The sequence below is a fragment of the Camellia sinensis genome, chromosome 7, assembly GCF_055761805.1.
Source record: "Camellia sinensis isolate YWXY chromosome 7, ASM5576180v1, whole genome shotgun sequence".
Classification (NCBI taxonomy): Eukaryota; Viridiplantae; Streptophyta; class Magnoliopsida; order Ericales; family Theaceae; genus Camellia; species Camellia sinensis.
In genome coordinates, this window is record NC_138967.1 from 91,878,101 (window position 1) to 91,902,732 (window position 24,632).

Genomic DNA, 24,632 nt, shown 5'->3' on the forward strand with positions numbered 1-24,632 from the left:
ATATTAGAAGTATTATGTGGATTATTTTACCCTTATAAGCTTTTATTGTAATATATATATATATATCATAAATGAAATATATTTAATCATAATTTTCTTTCTATATGGTAATATATATATATATATATATAAAATACTGTATATAAATATATAAAATTATTATTCTTAATATTTTATTTGCCTCAATGTGAGGAATTCACTTGATCAAAGATCTTTACCATTATTTTACAATAAGGTCTTATCATGGAAGAATATTTGGAAGAGAAGGTTAGTTATACATGTAGACCAATGATAGAGATGATGATGGACTCGCAACAGAGATAATCGTAAATCAACAGTGGACAGTCGTTTTTTTGCTATTGTTATACATAAAACATAGTCTCTTCGTCAGTTTGTATAGTCATTGATATTGTGTAGTTTATTCGCTGGTATTATGCTGGAGTTGATTATATACATATTTTTTCTAAAAAGGTGCATCAATATATATGAAATATTTGATGATTTTTTTATATATTGTTTGATGATTTGTTATATATTGATTGTTACTATGGTTTTTGATTGAGCAATCATTTTTATTGTCATTGAATAATTGAAATAGGCGTTTTTTACTTTTTTTAATTTTGTTTCCTGTTTTCACATTGCAGTGTGAATGTTCACATTGGTATGAGTTTAGTTTTTTTTAAGGATAATTGTATGTTAATTGTAAACTATGAACATTTACATTATATTTTGGTATAAATTTTATTTTTCTGAAAGTTAGTTGTATGTTAGTTATTTTTATTACAAGTTGGTTAAATAATCATTTTTGTTACCATTGAACAATCGAAGCAGTCAATTTTCACTTTTTTGAATTTTTTTTTTATGTTTTCACATTGGTATGAATGTAGTTTTTTAAGAACAGTTGTATGTTAATTGTAAATTGTGAATATTCACATTGTATTTTTATATGAGTTTTATTTTTTTGAAAATTAGCTGTATGTTTGTTGTTTATTGTGAACATTCACATATATTTTGTTTTTTTCGAAGATTAATTGTATATTAATAGCCAGATTAGCACGAACATAGTATGTACATAGTGATGTAAATATTTACATTAATTTTGTAATACAAACACTACAACAAAATTTGTCTATAACCACGTTTTTTAGACAATGTTTTTTTTGGAAAACGCTTTGCAAGAACTAAAGTGAAATTAAAGATACGCATGTTTCACTTTATAACGGTCATTTCTCTCTAGTGTTTTCTCTTTCCGTCATTTTGTTTTCTCTCCCCATTTCTCTCTATCATTTTCTCTCTTCATCCTAGATCTAGGGTTTTCTCCATCTCCTCATGCTCCTTGATAGATTCACCGGGGTTCAGATCTAATTCTAATTCCATCGATTCCTGCATCGATTTTGTTGAAATTTCTTGATGGTTTTTTGGTTTTCTTGATTTTGATTCTGATGATTTTGCAGAGGAAGATGGTTCGGTTGAGTTGCACAAATCGACGGGGTTATGAGACCGAGGAGTGAAGAAAGATCAAGATCATCAGGATCGAGATAGGGATTGGGACCGAGACCGAGACCGAGATCGAGACCGATCAAGTCGGAGAAAGAGGAAACCAACCAATGAAATGATAGGGTTTTCTGTTCCAAGAAAAGCTCGAGCGCGATGGCATTGGATGTGCCTGTTGAAGCTCCTCCTCAGGTCTGGTTCTCCTGTCGCTACCATCCCTCAGGTCCTCTCTCTATTAGATCTTCGATCTGGCCTCTCTTCATTCGAATTTTGCTCTTTTTTTATCTATTCACTTGCTATTTTTGGTCCGCTTTCTTTTCAATAGAATCTCATTCACTTTGATCTTTTTGTTTTTCAATCTCACTTTTTTCAATTTTTTCAATCTATTTTTGATCTTCTGGTAGATTGGTTTGTCTGTGTATTTGGCTTTCATTACATTTTTGTATCTCCCATATTTGTTTGTGTTTGTCAGACAAGGGGAATGCAAAAGTGGCTGTGTCTCTGGTTGGATATGATCAGGAACTGAAGGTATAATTCAATTGTGTGCTGGAATGTTTCTAGCATGTGCCTTTCTTAATGGGCCAAAATCTTATTCGCATTTGTGCGATTTTGTTTTTGGTTGGATAAAAGAACTTTGGCTTGGGTTAGTTATATTTTGTTTTTAAAGAGAGTTGATATGTGTTGCAAAGTGCTATGGAATGTGTATTTGGTTTAACATTTGTGTGCAAAACTATTAATGCAGCGAGGGAGGTAAGTCTTTTTCAGTAATCCTTTTCCCTTAGGTGCCTTTGTATAGATGATTCTAATATATATTTTCCATTTGAAGATGACATGTTTTCTTTTGTTGCTCTGCTGCTATGTTTTGTGGTCATGTTATATTTGAGTGCAACTGTTGATTCTATGTCTTGATTTTAATGTACTGTAGTTCACTAAGAACACTGCAAAAAAGGATCAAAGAGCATGTGGTGCTGGATTTTTTTTCTCAGAAGTTAGAATTGATGAATGAATTTATTTTTTGACAAACATCTTAGAAACATATGCACTTTGGTTTAAGGTTATGCAATTGATCTGTAAAAGTGTTAACTTGGCTAAATCTTTTTTTTGGCATTGGGCCAAATTAATTTGTCATCTTGTACGTGTCTAAACTACTACGTATTTTGAATAAATGTGTTTTTTGTTACCTTGTTGAGCTTGATCTCATTTTCACATTAATGACTAGTCCATAGGTTGCTTTTAATAGAGAAATTGGCACCCCAAGTGTCACTTTCGAGGGTGATATATTTCAGCCAAGTGGCCTTTTGACTGGTGGAAGTCACAAGTAAGTGAATATCCTTGGTGCTTTTGCCCATTCTTGAGAATAGTAACGATTTATAATTTTGGTCAGTTGCTACTTGTACTTTTTAAGGATGGGAGGTGCGCGGAAACAGATGACATTCTTCCAGATGGATTTAAACTGAAAAAGGAAGATGGTGTTTTACTACATGTCCTATGCCATGGGCAGAGGATGCCTTACATTTGGGGAGATGATGCAGAAGATTTCCGACCTGAAAGATGGCTCAACAATGGTGTTTTCCAACCTAAATCACCGTTCAAATTCATTGCATTTCATGTACGTTTACAGTTTACTTTTTTTTTTTTGTTTACAGAAAAGATCAAAACAAAAATGAAAACATGGAGATGGAACGCGTGATCGAGTTTCCACACGCACGTGGATCGTTGTCCCAGAAAGAGACCGCGTTTGGGTTGGGACATTGCTCCTCAGGCCCTCAAGGTATCAAATCTGTTCTCTAGATCTTTGATTTCATAATTTTTTTCTTCTTTTTTCGATTCTATTTTTTGCTAGATCAGGTCGAAATTAGATACGTGGTAGATCAAGTTTGAGAAAAGTTTTATGCTTTTATGTTTGATCAATTTTTATTGGCTAATTCGTTGTAGTTTCTTATGGATCTGTAAATTTCATGCTTTTATGTGTTCTTTGTTGTTATCTGTGTTGTTGTGGCATTTGCCATTGGTATAGCTGTTTGCTGCTGTCTTCCATGTATAATTGCAATATTATATGCAGTAGCAGATTAGGTAATTTGCAGAAGTGTCTCTTTGGTTTTGTATTTATTGCCATGAAAGATTTAATATATTATGATGGTGTTTGGGAAGTGAGTTTTTATGTAGATTTTATTAGATGTAGGTTTTTATGAGATAAAAAATTTTTGGTGTTTGGGAAGATAGTTGGGTTTTTATGTGGTTGGATGTGATGTTTGTGAGAGAAAAAGTGAAATGATTATGGGGTTGGATGTGATATTTTGTTTGGTTGTGTTTTTTTTGGTTTTGCAAAACTTTTGTCTTTTAGTAGAAAAAATGAGAAAAAAAATTGGAAACTTGCTTCCCAAACACCACCTATATTTCTAAGCCTAGATTTTTCAACTGCAAAATAGTTATTGGTGTTCAGATTTACAGCTCACGCCAATAGTTGCTTTATTAATCAACTAAATCCGCTACGAAGCATAATTGAAATTATGTTGAACTTCTAACTTTTGAACTATATGTTCTACTACTTACCAGAATTATCTGTGGCTTAAAATATTGTAAATTTAACGTTTAAGCTTGGATTTGAATCCAGTGTTTCTTCAAACAGTTATTTGATGGATGACCCCATCACATCACTTGTAACATTTTCATCCTAACTTTCTAGCTCGGTATTGTAGCTAACTTTTCTTGTTTTTTTTTTTTTTTTCTTTTTTTTTTTTTTTTCCTGAGTTTGGACAGAAACTTCTTACTTTGTTTGCAATTTGAATACACCTTATGTCTTTGGGTGAGTGACATCATGGAATTTATTGGCACATTGTCTGCAAGAAAATGTAACATTAATGACACAGGGCAGAATGTAGAAATTTCTTTCTATGACTATAGAGGTGGAACTTGCTAGAGATACTAGTGCACTGACTATCTTGTACTATGTTCCTAAAGAGGAGATATCATGCTAGGAGCATTGGATGAGAACTGAGATCTGAGTTTGGGTTGTTAATTCTCTCTCTCTCTCTCTCTCTCTCTCTAAGTTAAAAAGGGTTCATGGTCAACTATCTAGTCTGTACTTAGAATTGCTTTGCCAAATGTCTGTTTCGTTATTTGACATCACCTTGACTTTGAATGTTGAATGCTTCTTCTTTGACTTGGCATTAACTTCTGTATGAAAACAGGAAGGAGCAACGAAGGAAGAAAAGACACGTTTGTTTGGGTGGATATGGGTTTAGAAAGGTACTAATAGTCTAATGAAATTATTAATCTGATGTTTGGTTAAATGATTAAAGTACGGACTAATAATTTATTCGGATATGGCCTTTCACACATGATGGACTATTCAATTCCATAGAGTGAGATATAAATTTGAGGACTAAGCCTCCAAACGGACTATTCAATCCCACAGGGTGGGATATAAATTGGAGGACTAAGCATCTAAACATATGATAGGATACACAATCTAACGGGATTCGTAGTTCCAGGACTATTAGCGACAAAAATACTAATCTAACTTAATCTAGTCCACCAAATAAACATGGCCTAAAGTTAGCGCCAAAGATGGGCTAAAGTACTGGGGGCATTGGGGAGGAGGGGGGCTAGGGAAGGGTTGTAATAAGGGCAAGGTTCATTGGAATGATAATGGAGGGTGGCCGGAGATGGGGGGTGGGAGGACTGTTGGATAAACGATGTTGTAGGGTTGTGGGTCCAAAGAAAAGGTACAGTTAGGATTATAGTGGGTGCTCAAATAAAGAAAAAATAATGCAGAGGAATTTTGGTATAGGTAAAGAAAAAATGTGGAGATTATAAAAAGATCTAAACTTAAATAAGTTTATAAAATAGGACTTGTCACTAAATCTTTTTTTAAAAAAAATGGATAAATTACACTAATTTTCCTTTAGATTTGGAAAGAAAAAAAAAAAAAAATACTGAATACTATGAATTTGTTATAATTACACTTCTTTAAGATTTTAATTCCACATTTGCTCCATACAACTGAGACACTTCCATCCTACAGTCTGGTAGATGAAGACTAATTGACAGTAAAATGTCCATATTGTGAAAACTTCATTTTTTTTTGCTGATTCTAATGTCATTGTTTATTTTACAGAAAGAAATTGCGCAGCTTACATGTGAATGTGAACGGCACATTGGGACACAATCTGGTGGCATGGACCAGGTTACATAACCTCCATTACATGCTCTTGAATTTTATTATAGTTTTCTTGAACCTTCAGGGCTTTACTCTCAATAGTTTGACATCATCCAAACATACTCCAACTCTTACAAAAACATATTTCTCTTGTATATTGCAACTTGCTAATTTTTAATACATTTTAAGGAAGAAGTCCTTTGTTAAGTTGGTGGCTAGTGTTATTTGTCCTTGTTAGGGATGGATAACGGTTTATTCGATCCGCACAATTCGTCCAAACTGATTCTATCCGCACAAATCTAACCCAACGCGCATGCATAAATAGGGCGAGTGCAGGTCTATTTTTCCATACAAAATCGGGTTTGGGTTAGACCCAACCCTACCCGTGCAAATCTGCAACCCGCCCGAATGATCCGCAGCATATGCTTAAACGAAAAAAAAATCTGGGTATGCCTCTCTCAAATTCATTTTTTTATACTCCTTTCTCTCTCTACCAAGCTGTCTCTTTTTTTCTCTCATCTTCTGTATCTCACTCTCTCTCTCTCTCGCCTACCTCTCTATTCATCTCCTTCCCGTCGCCATCGCTCTCATCTCCTCTACCGCTGCTGTCGTCTCTCCATCCGCTCCACTCCTCCCTGTCGCAGTGTCGCCGTCGCCCCAAACCAGATCTAGAGATGGCACATCTGGAAGATCTACAGCAAAAAAAAAAAAAAAACAAAAACCGAAGGTACCTAGATCGCCCAAATCTCGCCTCTCCTCCATTTATTTATGGTTTGCAGACTTGTTTTGTTGTGGGTTTGTAACTTTTTTGCTTATTTTATTTAATACAAGAATATGCTTTTGGTTGTGTTGTTGTGTTGTGGGTTTGCAAAGGGGTTTGTAACATTTTGCTTTGATTATTTAATAAAAGAAAATGTTTTTATTGTTGAATAATAATAATAATAATAATAATAATAATAATAATAATAATAATAATAATCTGTTTTAAGAAAACAAAACTTCGGAAAAAAATAATCTGTTTAATAATAATCTGAATAATAATAATAATCTACTTAATAATAATCTGAATAATAATAATAATAATGTGTTTAAAAAAAAACTGCTGAAAAAAATCTCTCAAAAGAAAAAATCTCTCAAAAATAATAAAAAAAAAAATTCACAAACCGCTCGCAACAGCCCGCGCAACCGCATGATCCACCTGTTCAATCCGCAACCCGCGATGCGGGTGGACGCGGTTCCATTTTTTCCCAACCTGCACCGCATCGGGTGGGTCCAACCCGTCATCCGAACCGCACGAAACCGATTCGTGAGTAGGATTTTAGTTATTTTAATGACTATCAAACGTGTTCATATTATTTTTGTTTGGGTCAGACTGGCCACAACCTATCAGTCCATAATTTGATTCACCGTGCAGGCTATCTCTGTCATGGCTCAATCTGGGTTTGTGGAGTTGATTGATTTCAATCCCATTCGCGCAACTGATGTGCAGCTTCCTGCTGGTGGTTCTTTTGTAATAGCGCATTCATTGGCCGAATCCCAGAAAGCGGTCACTGCTGCTATAAATTACAATAATCAGGTTGTTGAATGCCGTTTAGCTGCTGTAAGTTTTATTTTGTTTCATTTTATTTTTTGATAGTTGGTGTATATTTTACTTTATATTGCAATTTGGTTGTTTGTTATTTATCAAAAAATAAAAAAAAACTTTATATTGCATTTTCTATCAAAATGACCGAAAGCATTAGTCTATGGATTCAATAGCCATTGTGAAGGCTCCTAATTTTAAAATCTACGAGGTCTATTAGCTAAATTGTCCTCCAATGCAATAGTTTATAGACTTCCAAATGCTTTTAGCTTTTTACTGTTAAACATGTATTGTACTCTTGATATTGGGTGGTTCTGCAGATTGTTCTCGGTATAAAGCTTGGAATGAAACCTCAAGAGGCAATATCCAAAGTGAAAACTCTTTCTGATGTTGAAGGGTTGTGTGTATCATTTGCTAGCAGTCGTGGATCTTCTGATCCTGTCGTTGCTGTGAAGGTATGTATTTATTTATTTTCTGCAGTAAGGCTGTTTTAATCATTTGTTTTTGTTTTTAATGATGCCTCTACTTTGTGCAACACCATCAGAGGTGGTTGTGATCATGGATTTTCTGTGTACCTGTATAACCCCATTAGAGGCTCATTAGATTATGGATTTGTGTAACTTATTGTTCCTTCCAAGTAAACATAAACATTTTTATCCACCAGTATGTATCGGGTTATAGTAGCTTGTGTCATTGCCACAGGAACTTTTGAGTGAAGAACCTTATAGAGCTGAAAATATTGAGAAAATCACTGAGGAAAACCTGCAATCAATCTTTGCCGATTCTCCAACTTCTTCGGATGTGCTAATAGTGGCCAGACTATATAAGTTATTCCAGGTAACTTTTTTTACAGTAGCTTTTATTCCAACATCATGATTGAGTTATGATTTAAATTTGTGAGCACAGAATGCTGTTATCCATCATCTCTGTTTTTGTTAGTTATGAATTATTATTAAAATTTCGTCTGGATTCATAAGGGTGAATGTTTGCTAATTTTTCTTCCTTCAAATCCTGGATTAAACGTGGTAGGTAGAAGGGGCCATTTATGGAAAATTTTCTTCCATATGTGCATTACCTGCATTTTTCTTCATGTATTTTTGGGATGAAGTTTTGGTTATATTGATCCACTAGTTTTTTTATTTTGTTACACAAAATCGATAGTCGCAATCTATTATTCACTAGTCAGTGCATGTTACTAACAGTCAAAGAAGAACACAACTCATAATGATACCTCTAAAATGGTAGAGAAATAAATTATGAAAAAACACAAACACAAGCACAGAGGAACAAATTTAATTTCAAAGAGAAAGAAGAAAATATATGGTGCCACTACAGTATTGTCATATTCAAATCTATTGCTGCAAACAGGGAAAAGGAAGTTGTGCAATTTTCTTTCCGTATATGAGGTAGTGCGAAGAGAAAAACAACATATCTGTGCAGATGCAACCACTAGAATCAAAACAAATGGCAATCATAAATCAAGGTTCTAAATTATATTTGGTCTGGCCGTGAATGAAGGAAACTAAAGCAAACTTTTCAAATACAATTAGCTCTTATATTGTAACAATAAAGTAACATACAAGTGGTGATATGTTTTGGTAACAAATGAAATACAAAATCAAACATGTCTGATAGTTTGAAATTTAAATTCCAATTTCTTGTTTGTGATGGGCTAAAATAACTCATCATATACTAAAATAGTCAACAAAATAAAACACTCATTACATTACTCTTTTTATTTTTTTACACATGTTTTTATTATTCCCAAACGATACCATGTAATAAATAAATAAATAAATCGGATCTATATCTAAAGCATAGTTTGAATAGTTTTTATTTTTATAATCTGTAACTTGAGAAGTTAACTATATACAGAAATTGATTGTTCTTAGAGAAATACTGTTTAGCACTGTCTTTTCCATTACATCATCCTTTTTTACTCACTTGATTTCGGTGAACATAGGCCAATTCCATTGACGTATCCTGATTGTTAAATCATGAAAGAGTGAACGGATGTGAAACAAGCGAAAATCTTAAAATTTAAGGAAAATGAACAAATCGTAGTTTTACTTACCATGAAATGTTGGTGAATTTGAATCTGCTCCTTCAGAATCCATAGCTATGAAATCAACAATTAATCATCACTATATAACACCAATGACACATCCATATATCCGTACATATATATATCATGTATTTATGTTTGTGTATATGTGATGAACTCATATCACATCATAACAATTAATCAGCACAGTGAATGGATGTGAAACAAGCGAAAAACTTATAATTCAAGGAAAATGAACAAATCGTACTATTACTTACTATGAAATGTTGGTGAATTCGAATCATCTCCTTCAGAATCCATACCTATCAAATCAACAATTAACCATCACTATATAACACCAATGACACATCCATATATCCATACATATATATGTATATATATCCTGTATTTATGTTCGTATATAAGTGATGAAGTCATCCCCATAACACATCCATATATCATAACAGTCTAACAGATCCATATAGTATTACTTTGAAGTTGCTGTGTTTTAGTTTTGCGAGAGAGAGAATATGTGTGTGTTTGGTTTTGAAATGCTTTTGAATGATAAACTCATAATACCACATCATAATAGTCTAACAGATCCATATAGCATTACCTTGAAATTGCTGTGTTTTGGTTTTGCGCGCGAACGCGAGAGAGAGAGAGAAAGTATGTGTGTGTGTTTGGTTTTGAAATGCTTTTGAATGATAAACTCATAATACCACATCATAACAATCTAACAGATCCATATAGCATTACCTTGAAGTTGCTGTGTTTTGGTTTCGCACGCGCGTGTGAGAGAGAGAGAAAGTATGTGTGTGTTTGGTTTTGAAATGCTTTTGAATGATAAACTCATAATACCACATTATAACAATCTAACAAATCCATATAGCATTGCCTTGAAGTTGCTGTGTTTTGGTTTTGAGAGAGAGAGAATGTGTGTGTTTGGTTTTGAAATGCCATTGAATTGAATTCTGAAGCGCGAGGGGTTTATAAGGCAGTTTCTATTTTTTTTATTTTATATTTTTTTTATCGAAGTTTCTAGCACAACACCAACCCCATGGGAGTGGTGTGTGGCAGCTGTTGGTTGGTTTCATATGTTTGCCATCATGGTTTTAGATGCCATATATACTGTACAGCAGGTACTTAACGAGATTAGAGAAAGAACAGGGCAGAACACAAACAGCGATGAAATGAAGGCTTTCGAGCAGCTTTACCTACACCAACCCTTTAGAGGTACCGAGCCTTTTGTGCTCTAGCGTAGAGTGAACATTCCTCGAATAAAAAACCTTAGGGAAAGAGACGAGATGCGCTAGTGAGATGTGCCTGTTGCTGATCCTCAGTCGCAAGGTCTTAAGGAAAGAAGGAAGGTCTGATGCATTTATCTGAGGGCGGGGAGTTCATGCAAAGGGGAAGATTCAGAGTCGACTATGCGGGTTATGTCCAACATTCCTCGAGTTACAAACCTTCGGGGAATCACTCGATCCCTTGGATAGCTCAAGGACAGATGTAGAGTGTGCCGGAGGAAGGAAAGAGAGACGTGCTTTCTGAGGTGCCGAATGGGATGCATTTCTTGTGAACTAATTTTCCCCCTCGTATCGGCCTGTTTTTTTTAATTTTTATCAGTCAGTTCTCGTATCGGCCAGTTTACTGTAACGATTACAAATTAATATGTAATGAGAACTGACTGATAAAAAAACTGGCCGATCCGAGGGGGAAATCGGTTCACACGAAATGTATCCCATTCGGCACCTCAAAAAGCTGTTGGGTACATGCTATATAGTATATATGGCATCTAAAACCATGATGGCAAACACATGCAACCAACCAACAGCTGCCACACACCACTCCCATGGGGGTGGTGCTATGCCAGAAACTTTGATAAAAAGAAATAAAAAATAAAAAAAATAGAAACTACCTTATAAACCCCTCGCGCTTCAGAATGCAATTCAATAGCATTTCAAAACCAAACACACACACATACTCTCTCTCTCTCTCGCAAAACCAAAACACAACAACTTCAAGGTAATGCTATATGGATTTGTTAGATTGTTATGATGCGGTATTATAAGTTTATCATTCAAAAGCATTTCAAAACCAAAACACAGCAATTTCAAGGTAATGCTATATGGATCTGTCAGATTGTTATGATGTGGTATTATGAGTTTATCATTCAAAAGCATTTCAAAACCAAACACACACACTCTCTCTCTCTGGCACGCGCGTGCGAAACCAAAACACAACAACTTCAAGATAATGCTATATGGATCTGTTAGACTGTTATGATGTGGTATTATGAGTTTATCATTCAAAAGCATTTTAAAACCAAACACACGTATTCTCTCTCTTGCAAAACCAAAACACAGCAACTTCAAGGTAATGCTATATGGATCTGTTAGACTGTTATGATATATGGATGTGTTATGGTGATGAGTTCATCACATATATACGAACGTAAATACATGATATTATACATATATATGTATGGACATATGGATGTGTCATTGGTGTTATATAGTGATGATTAATTGTTGATTTGATAGGTATGGATTCTGAAGGAGATGATTCGAATTCACCAACATTTCATGGTAAGTAATAGTACGATATGTTCATTATCCTTGAATTTTAAGTTTTTCGCTTGTTTCACATCCATTCACTGTGATGATTAATTATTATGATGTGATATGAGTTCATCACATATACACGAATATAAATACATGATATATATATGTATGGATATATGGATGTGTCATTGGTGTTATATAGTGATGATTAATTGTTGATTTGATAGCTATGGATTCTGAAGGAGCAGATTCGAATTCACCAACATTTCATGGTATAAGTAATATTACGATTTGTTCATTTTCCTTGAATTTTAAGATTTTCGCTTGTTTCACATCTGCTCACTCTTTCATGATTTAACAATCGGGAGACATCAATGGAATTGGCCTGTGTTCACCGAAATCAAGTGAGTCAAAAAGGACGATGCAATGGAAAAGACAGTACTAAACGGTATTTTTCTAAGAACAATCAATTCCTGTATGTAGTTAACTTCTCAAGTTACAGATTATAAAAATAAAAACTATTCAAACTATGGGTTGGGTATAGATCCGATTTATTTATTTATTTATTACATGGTATCGTTTGGGAATAATAAAAACACGTGTAAAAAAATAAAAAGAGTAATGTAATGAGTGTTTTATTTTGTTGACTATTTTAGTATATGATGAGTTATTTTAGCCCATCACAAACAAGAAATTGGAATTTAAATTTCAAACTATCAGACATGTTTGATTTTGTATTTCATTTGTTACCGAAACATATCACCACTTGTATGTTACTTTATTGTTACAATTTAAGAGCTAATTGTATTTGAAAAGTTTGCTTTAGTTTCCTTCATTCACGGGTCAGACAAAATATAATTTAGAACCTTGATTTATGATTGCCATTTGTTTTGATTCTAGTGGTTGCATCTGCACAGACATATTGTTTTTCTCTTCGCACTACCTCATATATGGAAAGAAAATTGCACAACTTCCTTTTCCCTGTTTGCAACAATAGATTTGAATATGACAATACTGTAGTGGCACCATATATTTTCTTCTTTCTCTTTGAAATTAAATATGTTCCTCTGTGTTTGTGTTTGTGTTTTGTTATAATTTATTTCTCTACCATTTTAGAGGTATCATCATGAGTTGTGTTCTTCTTTGACTGTTAGAAACATGCACTGACTAGTGAATAATAGATTGTGACTATCGATTTTGGGTAACAAATTAAAAAATTAGTAGATCAATTTGTTGTGACAGTTGGTCATACAGTTATTTTCTTTTGAATAGCTTTTCCTTTGACCATTAGTCTCCTGTGACCGATTATAGGTTTTTTTGAACAAAGGCATGCATAAGAGTGGTCATATTGGATTTGAATAGATTCATCCTATTTCTCAATACTATATTATTCAACTCAAGGTCTAGAATTATCCACACACTCTCAAAAACTCTCTGCCGCTGTGGTACATACACGGTCTCTCACCATATACTTGCAGAGTGTTTTCTTTGATTGAAAGATCATGGAGTTAAGTATAGACTCTTTTGTCACTTGTTGGAAGCGTTCTAAAGTATGAATACATATTTATAGTGGCTAAGTTTTTGAATCCATAGGTTTTCTTTTATATGTTATGAGTTTTGATGCAAGTGAGTTATATAATTTTTTGTATTATGTGTGATGTTTGAACAAATCGGTGAATAGTTAAATTTTGAATAGATATGGATACTTTTGGATAAATAATATATTTTTAGTAAAATAAAAATAAAAATTGGACTAATGTATTGACACAATAAAATATATAATTGTTGTTTCTTCTCTTATTTTATCAATTGTGTTTTGTGGGATGCTCGTAAACGTTGTTTGTTAATAAATATTTTTAGACAAATTACAAAAGTAGTTCTTGTATTTTAGTTTTTATGTCATTTTAATTTCTATAATTTCAATTGACTCAATTTCAATCATGAATTTGTGATTTTGTTTTAATTTGGTCTAATTAATTACAACTCTTAACATTTTTGTTTTGAAAAATATACATACAAGTGGCATGTATCATATTTTTTAAAAGCAAAATTATAAAATTACTTAACTCAGTGTGCTAACTTAAATCAATTTATTAATTATTTTTCATCAACAACACTAATAACATTATTAATTGGATTAAATTGACACAAAATTTAAAATTAATGGTAAAAATTGAGTCAATTGAAAGTGTAAAAATCAAAATGATACAAGAGATAAAATGTAAGACTACTGTTATAATTTACCCAATATTTTTAGTTGAATTTATGACGTGTTCGGTGTAAAAAAAAGTACAAGAAAATAATTAAAAAAAAAGTCATAACTTTAACAGCTGAGTAGTTAAAAAAAAAAAACAACTGACCCGACACCCGAGTTATAAATAATTAAAAAAAACAGCTGAGTAGTCAAATTATCACATACTTTTATTTAAGAAAAAATAAATATATAATCTAAATTCATTCAGTGTTGGTCTAACATAGATAAGTTAATTTTGAAAAATGCTAATCTTTATGAGTAAGATTCGTGACATAAATTTTACGGCGAAATATTAATAAATCTCTAATAATAATCCATTAGACTTAGTTTAGTTAGTCACCATACTTTCCTCTGAGCATCACAATGGGTGTGTCAGTGGGTGTGCCAGTGTGCCAAATTTTGGCCAGCTAAAAACACTGTTTTGTGCTGCAATGAAGTTGCTAACTTGTGTATTAGTGTCAGCCATTAGCATTGTATATTAACTTGTGTGTTAACTGTGATTAGCATTTTAGACAACGAGAGAAAGAGGGCATTGGGTTTCCTGCAAACCCAAAAAATATAGTATTATTTTTCAATTACAACATAGACAATAGCATTAAAAAAACAAAAATGCAAAAAAAAAAAAAAAAACACATTAAACATTAATGTTAAAAAAACAAAGCCCAACAAGTTAAAAAAAAAAAAAAAAGTTAACCAATGGACCGGTCGGACTTCTAGGCAGATGTCTCGGCGGACGACCCAATCCGTTGTGGTATATAAATGCGCACCACACCTGAACATATTCATTGCACCACCACTCTCTAAAATTAACAAATTCTTAACACACTTTACCACACATTTTTTAGGCTTCACTTTTGTTACTTTTTGTCATATAACACACTTTAACAAACAATTTTAGCCATCTCATTGTGGATGCTCTTAGGGCTTAGTCCCTAGGGAGGTCATGGGTTCAATTCCTAATTGAAGGAGTTGAATTAAGGGAGTGCAAGCATTTAGATATTTTGTTAAGGATTGACAGATTTTTTTCCCATAGGTACTAATCTAGCAACTAACATTTGCTGATAAAAAATAAATAAATAAAAATCTCGAATAGTGATTTTAAGAACTGTTTGGTCTTTTTTTTTTATTTTGTTTTTTAATTAATGGATTCAAAAGTCATATTCTAATGTGAATTACATAAAGGGTTAAGTATGAACAGGCATGTGCTATGTGTTGAGAGACAAATGTGAGTTTTTTTAAACGTAACATTCCGTTGTAACATATTAAAAGTTTATTTAGTGTACTTTTTTCAAACATAACAACGTAACATTTCAAAAAAATTCTTTAGTGTATTTTTTTTCCAAACGTAACACTTCAATCAATGTAACAAATAAAAACTTCTTAGTGTATTTTTTCAACGTAACAACGTAACATTCCAAGAAAACCCCCTAGCGTATTTTTCCCAAATGTGACACTCCAATCAATGTAACACATAAAAAACTTTTTAGTGTACTTTTTCTAAACGTAACACTCCAATCAATGTAACACAAAAACTCCTTAGTGTACTTTTCCCAAACGTAAAAATGCAACATTCCAAGAAAATTCCTTAGCGTATTTTTTTCCAAACGTAACACTCCAATCAATTTAACATATAAAAATTCCTTAGTGTATTTTCTTTTTCCAAATGTAGTACTCTAATGTAGCACTTCAATATAATACCAAAAAATACACTAATAAAAATGTATATTTCCACGCTTGAAAAGAATTTTCCACAACCTTACCTTTCCGTTCCCATGCCAAAAACGAATTAGAAAATTGGAAAAATGAATCATAAAGGGCATTCACTTAAATTCAAATAGCACTAAATCAAATAAATACAACTTTCTAAAACAAAAAGGACTAATTGATTCTTAAAAAAAACTTTTAATACTAAATAGATCAACATTCACCATATTAGATTTATAGATAAATTTTTCTAAATTTTAATCCCTCTCCTAGCTCAAGGTTATGTTCATTAACAGATTGAAGTAATGTCAGTACACCCTCCGTCTCAAAATATTAGTCTCTTATTCTATTTTTATTGTCTCAAATTGTTAGTCTCAAAATAATTATTAACAAGTGGGCATCATTGAAAGCAAGCATAGCTAGTTTGACAAAATTAAATAATTGCACTTATAATTTCTTTTCATATAACGCTACACATTGACATGAATTTTTTTAAATGTCAGCAAGCAAAACTTGAATTATTTGACCTCCCCTCACAAATAGTTGTGTACTGGGTAGAAATTGATTATTTTTTCAACACAATCTCTAATTGTTTTGTTTTGTTTTGTTTTTCCAGTGCCAGAGATAGATGGTGGCTTGCTCGGCCCGATTGGGCCACTAGGATTCGGTATATACCTTAAATTTTACAAGTTTTTTTGAATTATGGGTTATGAGTTCTTATGTTTTTGAATATGACAAGCAAAATTTAAATTGTCTGTCATTGCTCAAAAATAGTTTTTTACGGGACAAATTGATTTTTTTTTGAACGCTGTCTTTTGTTTTTTCCAATTGTAGGCATATATGATGATCTGCTTGGCCCTCCGATTGACGGTAAGAATTGAAATTTTGTCAGTTGTAGTGAACGGATTGCGAGTTTTGATAAATAGGTTAAGTTCTAATTTTTAATAATTGCATTTCTGCACAAAAATGGCAAAAAATATTATTAAGAATAGGGCATTATGGGATGCAAGTGGAGATACTATATTGACAAAATTAAATAATTACACACTTGTAATATCTGTGCATATAACATTACGCAATGACATGAATTTTTTTGAATGTTGAGTTGCAAGAGTTGGATTATCTGTCCTCCCCTCATGAATAGTGCTTGCAGAACATAAATTGATTATTTTTTCTGCACTATCTTTTTTTTCCTAATGGCAGGCGTATATACTGGTCTGCTTGTTGCACCTATTAACCCACCAGAGCTTGGTATGAACTGGAATTTTTTAAGTTGTAGTCAATGAGTTGCAACTTTTGATCAATGGGTTGAAGTTATAGTTTTTAATAATTGACTTACCATACAAAAATGGGGGAAAATGTTATTAAGAATAGGGTATTATGTGAAGGAAACAGAGATACTTAGAATCTCAAAATTATATTATCTCACCGCCGTAAATTCTTTTCATGTAACGTTATGTAATGACATCAATTTTTTGAACGTCAAGAAACAAAACTTGAATTATTTGACCTTCCCTTACAAATAGTTGTATATTGGGTTGAAACTGATTATTTTTCGACACTATCTTCTTTTCTTCTTTTTTTTTTTTTCCCTTGCCAATGGCGTGCGTAGATTTTGGCTTGCTCGATGCGCCAAATGATCCACCAGCATTCGGTAATGATTGAAATTTAGTAAGTTGTAATCATTTGGTTACAAGTTTTGATCATTAAGTTGGATTTTACTTTATAAAAATTGCAGAAAAAATTATGAAGAATTGGGCATTGTCAGAAGTAAGTGAAGACAACAGGTTTGACGAAATCGAATAATTGCACATCTAATCTTATGTTTTTGTAAGATTATGCATTGACAAAAATATTTTTTGAATTTAATCAAGTAAAACTTGAATTATTTGATTTTTTTTTTTGAATTTAAGAAATTGATTTTTTTTTTTTTTTAAACACTTTGTTTTACAATGGCAGGAGCTGGTACTGGCCTACCGGACATACCGATTGATCCAGCAGCTTTCGGTAACATTTGAAAATTTTATAAGTTGTGGTCAATGGGTTTCAAGTTATTGCAAACAAGTTGAAGTTGTAAAAATATTATTTCAAAAGTAGCCATCATCGACAGAAAGCGGAGATAGCTAGATCTACAAAATTAAATAATTACGCTTGTAATTTCGTTCCATATAACATTATGCAATGACACAAATATTTTTGAATGACGAGCAAAACATGAATTGTTGCATCTCCCCTCACAACTTGTGGTTTACTAGATGGAAACATATATATATATATATATTTTTTCTAATTGAATCTTTCTTTTTCTCTTTTCCCTAGAGGCAGGCGCAAATGCTGGCCTCCTCGTCACGCTTGCCTCTAGAGAAATATTATTAATAAATGACTTAACCACAGAACAATGAGGAAAAATATTATTAACAAGTGGGCATCATTGAAAGCAAGCACAACTAGTTTGACAAAATTAAATAATTACACTTGTAATTTCTGTTCATATAACGCTACGCGTTGACTTGAATTTTTTTGAATGTCAACAAGCAAAACTTGAATTATTTGACCTCCTCTCACAAATAGTTGTGTACTGGGTAGAAGTTGATTATTTTTTCTACACAATCTCTTTTTGTTTCGTTTTGTTTTTTTCTAGTGGTAAAGATAAATGGTGGCTTGCTCGACCCGATTGGGCCACTAGGATTCGGTATAGACCTTAAATTTTACAAGTGTTTTTGGATTATGAGTTATCAGTTCTTATGTTTTTGAATATGACAAGCAAAACTTAAATTATCTGACATTGCTCAAAAATAGTGGTTTACGGGATAGAAACTGATTTTTTTTTTGGATGCCGTCTTTTGTTATTTTCCAATTGTAGGCGTATATACTGATCTACTTGGCCCTCCGATTGACGGTAAGAATTGAAATTTTGTCACTTGTAGTGAACAGGTTGCGAGTTTTGATTAATGGGTTGAAGTTCTAATTTTTAATAATTGCATTTCCGCACAAAAATGGCAAAAAATATTATTAAGAATAGGGCATTATGGGATGCAAGTGGAGATACTATATTGACAAAATTAAATAATTACACAGCTGTAATATCTGTTCGTATAACATTATGCAATGACATGAATTTCTTTGAATGTCAAGTAGCAAAAGATGAATTATATGTACTCCCCTCATGAATAGTATTTTGCAGAACATAAACTGATTATTTTTTCTGCACTATTTTTTTTTCTCCTAATGGTAGGCGTATATGCTGGCCTGCTCGTTGCACCTATTAGCCCACCAGAGCTTGGTGTGAACTGGAATTTTTTAAGTTGTAGTCAATGGGTTGCAAGTTTGGATCAATGGGTTGAAGTTAAAATTTTTAATAATTGGCTTGCCCTACAAAAATGAGGAAAAATGTTATTAAGAATATGGTACTATGTGAAGGAAATGGAGATATATAGAATCTCAAAATTAAATAATTTCACCGCCGTAAATTCTTTTCATGTAACGTTTTGCAATGACATGAATTTTTTTGAACGTCAACAAGCTGAACTTGAATTATTTGACCTCCCCTTACAAATAGTTATATACTGGGTAGAAACTGATTATTTTTTCAACATTATCTTCTTTTCTTTTCTTTTCTTTTTTTTCCCCTTTCCCAATGGCATGCGTAGATTTAGGCCTACTCAATGTGCCAAATTATCCACCAGCATTTGGTAATAGTTGAAATTTAATAAGTTGTAGTTATTTGGTTACAAGTTTTGATCATTAAGTTGGAGTTTTACTTTATAAAAAATGACAAAAAAATTATGAAGAATTGGGCATTATCGGAAGCAAGTGGAGATAACAGGTTTGCAAAATTGAATTATTGCACATTTAATCTCATTTTTTGTAAGATTATGTAATGACAAAAATATTTTTTGAACGTGATCAAGCAAAACTTGAATTATTTGATCTCTCATCAAGACAAGCTCCTTACTATATAAGAAATTGATTTTTTTTAACAGTCTCTTTTTACAATGGCAGGAGCTGGTTGTCACGTACCGACTTATTGAGGATGCGAGTTCTACACCAAGCACCTTGCATGCGCATTAGTTTGTGAGCAGCAAGGCAGGCAGGGTAGATCCCCATCACTTCTCTTGGGTTGGTCCTTGGGCATAATGCCACGAGGGTACGTTATACCACTCGTGGAGCCAGCTTCTCGGGAGGATGACAAGCGCCCAGTCCGTGACAAGTGGTATTAGAGCCAACCTAGAGCCAATGTGATGGGGACGGTACGTGGGACTTACACCAAGTGCCTTCATTGTGGGGTCTGCGCCAAGGGTGGTGTTCGCACGGGACGGGTTTCGTGGGTAGGGGAACGGACAAGCGTGGATGCAGGCAGGGTAATGTCCCCCTGGGACTAGCGGTGGTAGTGTGTCACGTACCGACTCATTGGGGATGCCAGTTCTACACCAAGCACTTTGCAAGCGCATTAGTTGGTGAGCAGCAAGGCAGGCAGGGTAGATACCTATCGCATCTCCTGGGTTGGTCCTTGGATATAATGCACGGGGTACGCAGTACCACTCGTGGAGCCGGCTTCTCAGGAGGATGACAAGCGCCCAGTCCGTGACAACCAGCTCCAGTTATTGTAAAAAAAGGTGTTAAAAAAATATATCAATTTCTTATCCAGTAAAGAACTTGTTTTGAGGAGAGGTCAAATAATTCAAGTTTTTCTTAATAACATTCAAAAAATATTTTTGTCGTTGTATAATCTTACAAAAAATGAGATTAGATGTGCAATAATTCGATTTTGTCAAACTTGGTATCTCCACTTGCTTCCGATAATGCCCAATTCTTCATAATTTTTTTGTCATTTTTTATAAAGTAGAACTCCAGCTTAATGATCAAAACTTGTAACCAAATGACTATAACTTATTAAATTTCAGCCATTACCGAATGCTGGTGGATCATTTGGTGCATCGAGCAAGCCAAAATCTACAGATGCCATTGGGAAAGGAAAAAAAGAAAAGAAAAGGAGATAGCGTTGAAAAAATATTTAGTTTCTACTCAGTATGCAACTATTTGTAAGGGGAGGTCAAATAATTCAAGTTTTGTTTCTTGACGTTCAAAAAAATTAATGTCATTGCATAACATTACATGAGAAGAATTTAAGGCGGTGAAATTATTTAATTTTGAGATGCTATGTATCTCCATTTTCTTTACATAATACCCTATTCTTAATAATATTTTCTCTCATTTTTGTATGGTAAGTCAATTATTAAAAATTATAACTTCAACCCATTGATCCAAACTTGCAACCCATTGACTACAACTTAAAAAATTCCAGTTCACACCAAGCTCTGGTGGGCTAATAGATGCAACAAGCAGGCCAGGATATACACCAACCATTAGGAAAAAAAACATCGTGTAGAAAAAATAATCAGTTCATGTTCTGCGAAGCACTATTCATGAGGGGAGGACAAATAATTTATCTTTTGCTATTTGACATTCAAAAAATTCATGTCATTGCATAATGTTATATAAACAGATATTACAGTTGTGCAATTATTTAATTTTTTCAATATAGTATCTCCACTTGCATCCCATAATGCCCTATTCTTAATAATATTTTTTGCCATTTTTGTGCGGAAATGCAATTATTAAAAATTTGCACTTCAATCCATTTATCAAACTCGCAACTTGTTCACTGCAACTGACAAAATTTCAATTCTTACAGTCAATCGGAGGGCGAAGCAGATCACATATATGCCTACAATTGGAAAGAACAAAAGATAGCGTTCAAAAAAAAAAAATCAATTTCTATCTCGTAAACCATTATTTTTGAGCGATGTCAGATAATTCAAGTTTTGCTTGTCATATTCAAAAACATAAGAACTTGCCACCCATAATTCAAAAAAATTTTAAAATTTCAGGTCGATACCGAATCCGGCCCAATTGGGCGGAGTAAGCCACCATCGTAAGCCACCATCTATCTCTGCCATTGGAAAAAACGAAACAAAAAGAGATTGTGTTGAAAAAATAATCAATTTCTACTCAGTACACAATTATTTGTGAGGGGAGGTCAAATAATTCAAGTTTTTCTTGTGGACATTCAAAAAAATTCATGTCAACGCATAGCGTTATATGAAAAGAAATTACAAGTGTAATTTTTTAAATTTGTCAAACTAACCTTTCAATGATGCCTACTTGTTAATAATACGTTTCCTCATTGTTCTATGGTTTAATTCAATTATTAATAATATTTCTTTAGAGGCAAGCGCGACAAGTGGGCCAACATTTGTGCTTGCCTCTAGAGAAAAGAGAAAAAGAAAGATTCAGTTAGAGAAAAAAAAAATATATATATAGATATATATATGTTTCCATCTAGAAACCACAAGTTGTGGGGGGAGATGCATAATGCTATATGGAATGAAATTATAGTCGTAATTATTTAATTTTGTAGATCTAGCTATCTCTGCTTTCTTTCGATGATTGCTACTTCTGTAATAATATTTTCACCATTTTCTTGTGGAAAAGGCAGTTGTTAAAAAATACAACTTCAACCTGTTCGTCATAACTTGAAACCCATTGACTACAACTTTTCAAATTTTCAAATGTTACCGAAAGCTGGTGGATCAATCGGTATGTTCGGTAGGCTAGCACCAGCTCTTGCCATTGTAAAAAAAAGTGTTAAAAAAAAAATCAATTTCTTATCCAGTAAAGACCTTGTTTTGAGGAGAGGTCAAATAATTCAAGTTTTGCTTGATAACATTCAAAAAATATTTGTCATTGCGTAATCTTACAAAAAATGAGATTAGATGTGCAATTATTTGATTTTGTCAAACCTGTTGTCTTCACTTGCTTCCGATAATGCCAAATTCTTCATAATTTTTTCTTTAATTTTTGTAAAGTAAAATCCAACTTAATGATCAAAACTTGTAATCAAATGACTACTACTTATTAAATTTCAGCCATTACCGAATACTGGTGGATTATTTGGCGCATCGAGCAGGCCAAAATCTACGCACGCCATTGGGAAGGGAAAAAAAGGAAAGAAAAGAAGATAATGTCGAAAAATAATCAGTTTCAACCCAGTATGCAATTATTTGTAAGGAGAGGTCAAATAATTCAAGTTTTGTTTCTTGACGTTCAAAAAAATTCATGTCATTGCATAACGTCACGTGAAAAGAATTTACGATTGTGAGATTATTTAATTTTGAGATTCTATGTATCTCCATTTCCTTCACATAAATACCCTATTCTTAATAACATTTTCTCCCATTTTTGTATGGTAAGTCAATTATTAAAAATTATAACTTCAGGCCATTGATCAAAACTTGCAACCCATTGATTACAACTTAAAAAATTCCAGTTCATACCTAGCTCTGGTGGGCTAATAGGTGCAGATATTATAACTTAAAAAAAGATAGTGCAGAAAAAATAATCAATTTATGTTCTGCAAAGCCCTATTCATGAGGGGAGGACCGATAATTCATCTTTTGCTACTTGACATTCAAAGAAATTTGTGTCATTGCATAATGTTATATGAACAGATATTATAGCTGTGTAATTATTTAATTTTGTCAATATTGTATCTCCTCTTGCATCCCATAATTTCCTATTCTTAATAATATTTTTTTTACCATTTTTGTACGGAAATGCAATTATTAAAAATTAGAACTTCAACCCATTTATCAGAACTCGCAACCCGTTCACTACAACTGACAAAATTTCAGTTCTTACCGTTAATTAGAGGGCTGAGCAGATCAGCATATATGCCTAGAATTGGAAAAAACAAAAGATAGTGTTAAAAAAAAAATTAGTTTCTGTCCCGTAAACCACTATTTTCGAGCGATGTCAGTTAATTCTAGTTTTGTTTGTCAAATTCAAAAACATAAGAACTTATAACCCATAATTCAAAAAAACTTGTAAAATTTAAGGTCTATACCGAATCCTAGTGGCTCAATCGGGCCGAGCAAGCCACCATCTATCTCTGCCATTGGAAAAAAACAAAACGAAACAAAACGAAACAAAAGAGATTGTGTTGAAAAAATAATCAATTTCTACCCAATACACAACTATTTGTGAGGGGAGGTCATATAATTCAAGTTTTGCTTGTTGACATTCAAAAAAATTCATGTCAACGCAAAGCGTTTTATGAAAAGAAATTACAAGTGTAATTATTTAATTTTGTCAGACTAGCTGCGCTTGCTTTCAATGATGCCCACTTGTTAATAATATTTTTCCTCGTTTTGTGGTGAAGTGTCAATTATTAATAATATTTCTCTAGAAATCCATTGACTACAACTTATAAAATTTGAAATCTTACCGAAAGTTAGTGGATCAATCGGTACGTCCGGTAGGCCAGCACCAAGCGCCCAGTTTGTGTCATGGTGTTGGTCTATCGGACGTACCGATTGATCCACTAGCTTCGGTAAGATTTGAAATTTTATATGTTATAGTCAATGGGCTTCAAGTGATGGTGAACGGGTTGAAGTTGTATTTTTTAACAATTGCCTTTTCCAGAAGAAAATGGTGGAAAATATTATTTCAGAAGTAGCCATCATCCGAAGAAAGCAGAGATAGCTAGATCTACAAAATTAAATAATCGCACCTGTAGTTTCCTTCCATTTAACATTGTGCAATGACACAAATATTTTTGAATGACACGCAAAACATGAATTATTGCACCTCCCCTCACAACTTGTGGTTTACTAGATGGAAACAATTTTTTTTTTATTTTTTAACGGAATCTTTCTTTTTTTCTTTTCTCTAGAGGCAGGCGCAAATGCCTGTTGGTCCCCCAGTGCCTGGTAAGAACTAATTTTTTTTTTAAGTTGTATTCAATTAGTTACAAGTTCTGAAATAAT

The 24,632-nt window shown here is 33.1% G+C and overlaps 1 protein-coding gene across 50 annotated transcripts in view; it reads left to right on the plus strand.

The window, feature by feature from the left end:
* Nucleotides 1-24,632, plus strand: part of LOC114289781 (galactokinase) — a 136,375-nt gene that overhangs the window by 97,440 nt on the left and 14,303 nt on the right. For 27 of the 50 annotated variants that reach the window (XM_082878762.1, XM_082878757.1, XM_082878758.1 and 24 more), the window contains 6 exons: nucleotides 7,071-7,256; nucleotides 7,559-7,693; nucleotides 7,941-8,075; nucleotides 11,826-11,870; nucleotides 12,074-12,118; nucleotides 12,215-12,294. In XM_082878762.1, the coding sequence (XP_082734888.1) occupies nucleotides 7,071-7,256; nucleotides 7,559-7,693; nucleotides 7,941-8,075; nucleotides 11,826-11,870; nucleotides 12,074-12,118; nucleotides 12,215-12,294 (626 nt within the window). Of the gene's footprint in view, nucleotides 1-1,454; nucleotides 1,718-1,966; nucleotides 2,023-2,713; nucleotides 2,813-2,878; nucleotides 3,104-3,126; nucleotides 3,266-4,685; nucleotides 4,744-5,614; nucleotides 5,684-5,981; nucleotides 6,104-6,300; nucleotides 6,384-7,070; nucleotides 7,257-7,558; nucleotides 7,694-7,940; nucleotides 8,076-11,825; nucleotides 11,871-12,073; nucleotides 12,119-12,214; nucleotides 12,295-16,420; nucleotides 16,472-16,638; nucleotides 16,675-17,007; nucleotides 17,056-17,416; nucleotides 17,459-17,542; nucleotides 17,592-17,763; nucleotides 18,032-18,445; nucleotides 18,497-18,667; nucleotides 18,704-19,806; nucleotides 20,635-24,632 lie in introns of those variants that run through there. The other 23 variants (XM_082878765.1, XM_082878766.1, XM_082878769.1 and 20 more) reach the window with 23 other exon arrangements.